General features: G+C 43.4%; 1 protein-coding gene across 1 annotated transcript; it reads right to left on the bottom strand.

The window, feature by feature from the left end:
- Positions 1-236: 236 nt before the first annotated feature.
- Positions 237-7,583, bottom strand: LOC124017544 (hypermethylated in cancer 2 protein-like). Its single transcript, XM_046332761.1, has 2 exons — positions 7,346-7,583; positions 237-7,118 (listed from the first exon to the last, which is right to left on the bottom strand). Exons 1-2 carry the CDS (start codon positions 7,562-7,564, stop codon positions 5,769-5,771), a joined length of 1,569 nt encoding a protein of 522 aa, XP_046188717.1. The 5' UTR covers positions 7,565-7,583; the 3' UTR covers positions 237-5,768.
- Positions 7,584-8,429: the final 846 nt, after the last annotated feature.

Here is an 8,429-nt window from a genome sequence, read left to right as displayed (position 1 = left end):
CTGAAGGAAAGCCTATTTTACTTGGGCACAATAGACAGATGGTAGACATTGCCCCATGCCCCCTCCCCCAACCCCAACCCACCCTTCAACCATGCCCAACTGGAACAGGGCCCCCCTAGTCTGGACCCTTCCCCTCCCCCCTTCTGCCCTCTCCAGCACCCCATCAATAACCACCAGTGACAAATCCCCCCGACACACACACACACCACAAAAGAAAAACATTTAGTTCTTTCCAATCAAGTTTAATGAAAAGATCTTTATAAAGATGACACTCATATCTGTACATTAAGAGACTGCAGGTTAACCAGTGGACTCTGAATCATGACATTGTGTTGAATCACATGGTGGTGCAGCGAGAACCACACGGATCAAGAAACTCCTGAACACAAAGCTCTGAGGAATTGAACTTTGGAGTTTCTAGGTAAAGCATGTTGAAGACTGAGAAAAATATATATAATTGAACAAATATTTAGTAGAACAGAGAAGCTTGTTGTACAAAGACAGAGTAAATTAATACATAAAGCCAGCTTTGACATGGTTTCATGCCCAAAAGTCTTAGGAATTATATGAATAGACCTGCTGCCTTAGACTGCCTTTGGTTTAGTTCATAAGTGGCTTGGTTTGGATTAGTAGTGGCACGTGTGACTATGTACATATTTATGCTGCCATAGACACCTTTGGTTTTCAGATAGAGATTAAACAAGAAGTGTCTCTGTAATAGTAACAATACCAGCTTTTAACAGAAGTTGCTTTGACAAAACCAATGCTTTCTGTAGAATACAATACATATTGTATCTGTACCAGGAGTCAGTGGTCCCATACCAATGGATAAGACCACCTATAGAACAGATGACAACAACAACAACACAGATTACATTCTCAGAAAAACAGGAAACAATGTAGCACAATAAAAAACATTTCATCTTTGTGTTCTACATGCTTTGGATGAGGTAAAAGTGGTACAAAACACCTATACCACAGGAGCAGTACATTCCCACTGTCTCCAGTGTCTTGGGCTGGGAGCTTGATCGTATTTATAGCCATATCATGTTTAAAGGGTCCTTTCACCCAATAGATCATAGATTGACTTTCTCACACAGAGTGGTTGTCAAGCTATTTGGGGTTAACTAACCCTTTAACACACTTTCTCTCTAAACTGTATTAGCAGTAACAAAGTAATAAAGCCCCTGACTATCATCCACTGAGATATCATAAAGCAGTTTAAAACAGGATCAATCTAATAAATACATTCATCAATAGACTACACTGTCTGTAAGTGACTGCAACAACTTACTTAACGAGAAAGAGACAGTAAGAGATAAATACAATAATGTAATTGGATAAAGGGTTTGTGACCAAATCCCTGACTGGTGTACTCGGAGGTAATATTTCCTATTCTTAAAAATAATGAGTTGTAGACTAAATAACTCGATATTACAGCCTACTCCCTTTTCACATGTTGTTTCTACCCCTTCGTAAAACATTTGGTTGGTCACAACAAACAATCAACAACAAACAAGATATCAAAAATGGCTTCATCATATTTTCATAACATGCGGATACTTAAGTTTACAGGCTCAACAATACATGCAAATAAACATAATGCGGTTCTTTTCTTTGTTTCTAGACGTGAAAAAACGATTCCTTGCCTGAGGTCTGACTGTTCGGTTTATGTAAACAATGAGATCACACTCCCACACACTCACACTTTACGCCACACAAGCCGTCAGTCGTTCAGTATGTGCTTTGGTTTAGAAAATAGTCTGTTGATTTGGAACAAGCTTGTATCTTTTATACAATGCATGCTGATAACATTCAAGAACTAATATTTTATAATATATTTTAAAACACCTCTACCTTTTATCCAGAAGTTATTTGAAAGATAATCACCACCCACCTCCTTTAAAAAATCTCTTGCTTAGGAAACTAGTGTTTTTGCTTTCTGACAGTACAGACAGTTTGACAACACAGCAGAGGGTTCTTCAGTTAAAATGTGAGGAACCATCCCTGAAGATATGGTTTAGAGTCATCACCCTCACAGCTGAAACATGTTTATCCTTTTCACTCTGCTCTTTCATTTAATCTGTCGACATTCTAAATGCCTGAACCAAAACAAGCAGAGTTTTGCAGTTTAACGGAACTCATAAGTGTGGATATGTACTTTATGGACGCCAGACCCTGACATCAATGTTCCTGAGTTATGTACACTTTTCTGAAGTAAAAATGACTTTTTTTCAACACTTAAGTGATAAACATGTAGGAAAGAGAATTTTAAAACTATGTACTTACTAGTCTAAAACGAAGCAATTACAACACATTCTTTGATGTTCAGAAATGACACGTATGTCGTCCTCCTGAGGACATAGTGAAGACAAAGTAAGGCAATGAGGTGAGGTTGGTCCAATCAACATGAGTCATTTCTACCACAAGGCTGTTTGTGTGGAACTAGGAGTGGACATAATAGCATCGTTAAAACTACACTGACATTGAAAAATGTTAGTTGTTAGTTTGCAATTATTTTCTCTTTGGATTTCACCTTACAATCTCCTACACTAGTACCAGTAACACACTTATCCAGGAGGCAATACTCTCCCCTCACAGCATTAACAGACGAGAGGAACTTGTTGAAAACCAAAAGCAAACTTAATACAGGGATACTGGGAGAGTATTATTAAATGGTTAATCTGAAGAGTGAAGAGGTAGCAGTGTGACAGGGCTAGTAGCAGTAGACCAGCCTTTTAAAAATGCAGACAAAACAACGGTACCAACAGAATATGATGCCTCAAATTAAAAAGAAACACCCCTACCTGACCCAAACCCCTTAAAGTAGAAATACCCAGACTAAACATTCACAAACGCATAACTAAGTTCTCAAACATTTTACACCCAAGTTAAACTACAAAGTCTGACCTATGAACTACAAATAAAGCAAACATTGCTGTTAGAACACCCCTGATCATTTTCTAATAATGCCACGTTTCCAACAGGCAGTGTATGTAAAGGTGATATGTTATTATATGCACACTGGCTAGGCTGACTCACCTGTCCTATCTAGCTGGAGAACATAATATTAGTGACTGCTAGCCAACTTTGCCTGGGGTTCAGTATGTGTCTGATAATGAGGCAGGAGAGCCAATGAGGTCCCCCATTGGCCAGCGAGAGACAGCTACAAAATCCTGGAGGAACGACAGCACGGACTGACACCCTGGGAGGGCTAGTTTGGTTGGATGCTAAAAGCTATCATCAAAACATATTTGAGCCACCTGGGATGGGGAGGGAGGCGTCTTTGGTTTTATGTCAGATGGAGAGGTGTGGTGTGTTGACCCTGAGATAGCCAGAACAGCTGGCTGAATGTGGATTTATGATGGGTTCTAAGGGTGAAGTAATGGTTGGTATTAATTAGTAAGATGAGGAACAGTTCTCAAATAGAGGTACGGAATCATGGTTGCCATGATGAGGGTGATCGTTGTTAAGCGGATGAGGGTATGGATGATAGTTGTTAAGAGGTTGAGGGTACGGATTAACACTGGTAACCGGGATCCTGGGACTGTCCCTGGACCACTTGTCACATTTCCCGAAAACAAATGGTGACAAGACCCGGGAAATGACCAAATAACTGTAGGTTATATTGATTTAAACTGGTGTTGAGAACAACGTGGTGGAGGTGGGAAGCACAGGAGTGAGGAGACGAGGAAACAGGCATTGGGCCGAGGAAAAGCGCAGAGAGAGGATAACACCTGAGTTATGATCAACTGAATGATGAAAATATTCTTGGTTACACTGAAACTGCCAAAGTTATATCCAACCGTTATACTAAATTAAAGCAATAGTCGTGTGTGGTCACCTACATGATCATTTCAGCGGTGTTAATTGAGACAGCACCATCGCACTGCTTCGAGACAAGCGTGGGGGACTCGTCTAGATAAATCAATCAATGTCCGGTTTTTGTTTTCCCTGAATCTCCGTTAGGATATTTGGTAGGCTGGGGAAATGTTAGTCAAGTTGAGGTGAGTGCTAATGATCATCTTTACTCTAGTTTGCTCATATATTAGCTGATCAGAAAATGTTGCTAGCATGTTATACAAGTCTGCTTGCTCTTCACTAGCCTGTCCTAACCGCAACAAAAAGCCTGTGTCAATCAATCAATGTGATTTTGTTTCACTGAATCTCTGTCTATATATTTGGTTGATTTATCTTGGCTGGACAAGTAGAAGTGGTAGTTAATTTATTCGTTTATCACTGATCAGAAACATTTAGAATGGAATAATGTAGTCAAATTCAAGTGTATTATCTATTGACTCAGGTAGTAGCCTTATATAGAGCCTAGGCTATTTTCCTATAGTCCCAATAATCCCACTGAAACCAGAAATCTTGATTCTTGTCTCAAAATAAAATTCCTATCTTCATTCTGTAATCCATAGGTTGCACTATCAATGCATGTCTGCTTATGCTCCTGAGTGGCGCATCGGTCTAAGGTACTGCATCTCAGTGCTAGAGTCGTCACTACCCTTGTTCGATTCCAGGCTGTATCACAGTGATTGGGAGTTCCATAGGGCGGCGCACAATTGGCCCACCGTCTTCCGGGTCAGGGTCTGGCCGGGGTGGGCTGTCATTGGAAATAAGAATTTGTTCTTAACTGACTTGACTAGTTAAATAAAGGTTCAATAAATACAAATAAAACAATGCACGTCAAAATACCTGGAACATTCCCCCGCTTCTCTGCGCTGTTTCGTAGTTCTGTCCATATGAGAGGATCGGGACAGAATGTGAGATCAACAGACAGTACGAGGTTAGAGAGTATGGTCTCCGTTAAGATACATTGATCTTTAAACTATTTCCTCTCTTCAACTACTAGTTATCAACAAGCTGATCTGCTATCTGTATAATCATCAACTGCATTTAGCCAAATAGGAGATGTTTTGTCATTCGTTGGAGGTTAACAAGCGTTGCAACTTTAGTCATTTGACTTTTGTTTGACTGCCGTTAAAGTTTGTATGATTTGACAACACTATAGTCTATATTTCAGCAGTAGTCCTGGGCTAAATTAACTGAGTAACATGATAATGCTCGGAATTCATGAACGGCCTGTTTCGCAATTCACAACAATGTCATTGGTGATCAAAGTTACTCTATCATTACTAAATATCAGTTTCACTTGCTGTGAAAACTTTACAGTGGCGCAGCCAAGCCGGCATTGTGGCACAGCGACAATCTTATTTTGGGAGAACCCAGGCATAGTGACATATCTTATTTTGGGAGAACCCAGGCATAGTGACATATCTTGGTTTTAAAGGCTTGAGAATGGGCACTTCCATTTTTCTGCGGTATTTCCCGGGACTCTTGGGATAAATATAAATTATTGCCCGTATTAAAACTTGGTAGGTTTTCGCGAAAATATGAATCCCTAGTTGAGGGTATGGGTGATAGTTGTTACGAGGGTGAGGGTATAAGCGATAGTTGTTAAGAGGTTGAAAATATTGGTAAAGTTACTCGGGGTGAGTGGTTATAAAGGTGAGGTAATTCATTTCAAGGTGAGTTTCTGAAGTTGAGGTAGAACCCATGTGTGTTTACAAGGGTGATGAGGTACTATAGGTAACCGAGGCTCCAGATGGTTAGCTGAAAATGAGGTAGAAGCCAGGTGTGTTTACAAGGGTGAGGAGGTACTATGGATAACAGAGGGTCCAGATAGATATCTGAAGATGAGGTAGACAGCCTAATAGAACCCAGGTAGCTGTGGTTCAGCTGCAGTAACCATGGTGAAGTGTCCTCTATGAGGGCGAGGTGTGCATCCTCATATGACTAAGGAGGTTGCGTTGCTGGGTGAACTTTCCGCCACACAGCTGGCACTCGTAGGGCTTCTCCCCCGAATGGACCCGCATGTGCTCGGCGAGGCGGTACTGTCGTGTGAAGCGCATGCCGCACTCCTCGCAGGCGAAGGGCTTGAGGCCCAGGTGACTCCTCATGTGGCGCGTCATGGTGCCTCGCTGAGTGAACAGCTTGCCACAGATGTTACAGGGGAATGGCCTGTTCAGCCAATGGCTCTTCTCGTGTTGCCGTAGTGATGTCGCGTCCTTGCAGCTCTTACTGCAGACTGTACAGAGATGCCCAGGTTCTTCAGGGTCAGGCTTCATCCCCTTTGATGCAGAGTCATCTGGGCATGTGTCCGGATCTTTGTCCTTCAAGTATCCACCACATTCCTCTTCCTCTTCCTCCTCCTCGTCTTTCAGGTAGAGTTGGTCGTGGGTGTGTGTGTCGACATGGGCATTGAGCTGTTCTGAGCTGGGGAAGCCTTTCCCACAGGGGATGCAGACGTACAGGTTGTCCCCCACACCTGGCTCAAACCCTGGCTGGGGCTGACGGTATATGTAGTTGGTGTTTCCATTTCTCCTCCCTTTTCTTCCTCCTCCTCTGCCGCTGTGCCCGCTCCCCTCACTCTGATCTAGACCGTTCTCCTCTCCATCCACCTCTCCATCCTCCAGCTCTGGGGTCACTTTATCACCTCGGGGCCTCTTGCGAGGGGCTCTGGGCTGGAGGTCTGTGGAGGTCTTTGGAGGCTCTGGCTTAGCACTAGACGTTGTGGGAGGAGTGGGAGTGGGGGAGAGAGAGGAGGAGTTGGGGGAAGAGCTCTGGAGCAGACTGCTGGGGGACACCTCCTCTGTGGCAGTGCTCTCTGACGGACTCCTTTTGGACAGGTCCAGTCCCAGCCCATTACTCCTACCTTCTCCAGAGGGGCTGAGGGAGGCACAGTGCGAGTCTGAAATAAACACCTTCTCGGACAGATCCTCTCTCAGCCTTCCCTCCTGGCTCGGTCTCTGGTTCCTCTGGATCCCCTTCTTGGACACTGAGTGGTTGTTATGGTGCTGGTGGTTGTGGAGGGGGGTGGAGGAGAGGCAGAGGGGGCCAGGGGTGTGTCCATTTGGGGTTGGGGAGGTGGAAGAGGAGGGGGTCATCTTGTTGGAGCTGGAGGGGGTCTGACCGTTGTGTTTGAGCTTCCTGCGACAGAGAGCAGCCAGTTCAGTCAGTTGGAGGTAGGAGGCGGCGATCAGGAGAGACGAGATACTGTGGTCACTGACGGAGTCGGAACTGGACAGACAACCCGTATAGATGAAGTCCAACACCTAGAGGAAAGGGGGGGTAGAGAGTAATCTTTATATTGTCCCAATGAGCAAGTTGATATCAGAATGCAGATAAAACAGCTAGGCTTCACAGCATTGATGTGGAAACTAAAACATTGATTCATGGGTACTGTCCGTGGCTACTAAATTACATGAATGACAGAGTCCCATACAAATATGTCTGTATATGTGACTGTGGTCAGTGAGACACTGCCCGTCAAGTGACCCACCTGTCTGAAAATGGAGGGGCTGACCATCTCTGTGTCCAGGTTGATGAGGTTGTCGTGGGGGACCAGCGACTTGAAGTAGACACTGCTAGCCGCCAGGACGTTCTTGTGGGCGCGGAACAGCGCGTTCTCCACCACGATGATGACATCACACAGGTATCCTTTGGCTCGCTGCTGGTTCAGCTGCAGTAGCAGCTGCTTTGAATGATTCGGCTGTTCCATCACACACACTTTGGTTTACACACCTGGGGAGAGAGGGAGAGTTCAGTTCTGAGAACTCAAAGAAATCCCACCACTAATGTTGAGAATAATTTAAACTCCTGCAGGTCCAAACGTGCTCCTGAAATTCTTGCAATGCCCAGGATGCCTAAAAAAATAAATGTAAAAAGTTGCCCAAGTATGGCCAATACATTACACCTCTCTGCTCACCCTGAAACCATCACACTGTTTTCCTCAAAGATGGGCCTCAACAACATACTGGCAGGAGGAAGAAAGATAACCAACGCGATAAACTAACCACCAACCCACTAACGAATACCAACAAATATCAAAAACCTGGTAAAAAATAACCTAAATTGGTTTTTATTTTTGTATTTTTTGCTGCTCTAACATTTATTCTTGGCCCATTGTAGCTTCTCTGGTAGCAATAGATTCTGAGGAACCAGAGAAAGTAACCATGAAATGGTTCCATTCATTATCACAGCACACAAACACTGTAACCCAGCTCTACAGTATTGTCAGCTAACCCAGTAGAGACTATGTGTTCCTGATCAGCCATAAATGGAACTCATTAGATGGGTAAAGGACGTGTCATCACTAACGCTCATATCTATATACACCCACCCTGACAGTATGTGAAGTGAGAATTCAGGTGGGCTTTGATAATGCCAAATTGTTAACTGCTTTCGAAAAAGAAACAAGTTAGGCTGCGTTCACACAGGCAGCCCAATTCTGATATATCTTTTTTCTTTTGACCAATCAGATCAGCTCTGAAAAAGATTGATGTGATTGGTCAAAAGACCCATTAGAGGAAAAAAACATCATAATTGGGCTACAAATTCTTTTTTACAATGACGGCCTAGGAACA

Source organism: Oncorhynchus gorbuscha, unplaced genomic scaffold (genome assembly GCF_021184085.1).
Source record: "Oncorhynchus gorbuscha isolate QuinsamMale2020 ecotype Even-year unplaced genomic scaffold, OgorEven_v1.0 Un_scaffold_27:::fragment_4:::debris, whole genome shotgun sequence".
In the NCBI taxonomy this organism is placed as follows: Eukaryota; Metazoa; Chordata; class Actinopteri; order Salmoniformes; family Salmonidae; genus Oncorhynchus; species Oncorhynchus gorbuscha.
The sequence above is the reverse complement of the archived record's forward strand: the minus strand, read 5'-3'. Positions and strand labels throughout refer to the sequence as shown.

Coding starts and splice junctions, on each gene's coding strand:
- LOC124017544 (XM_046332761.1), bottom strand. CDS start 7,564: ATGGAACAGCCGAATCATTCAAAGCAGCTGCTACTGCAGCTGAACCAG. Junction 7,119..7,345: donor GCCCCTCCATTTTCAGACAG/GTGGGTCACTTG, acceptor CCTTTCCTCTAG/GTGTTGGACTTCATCTATAC.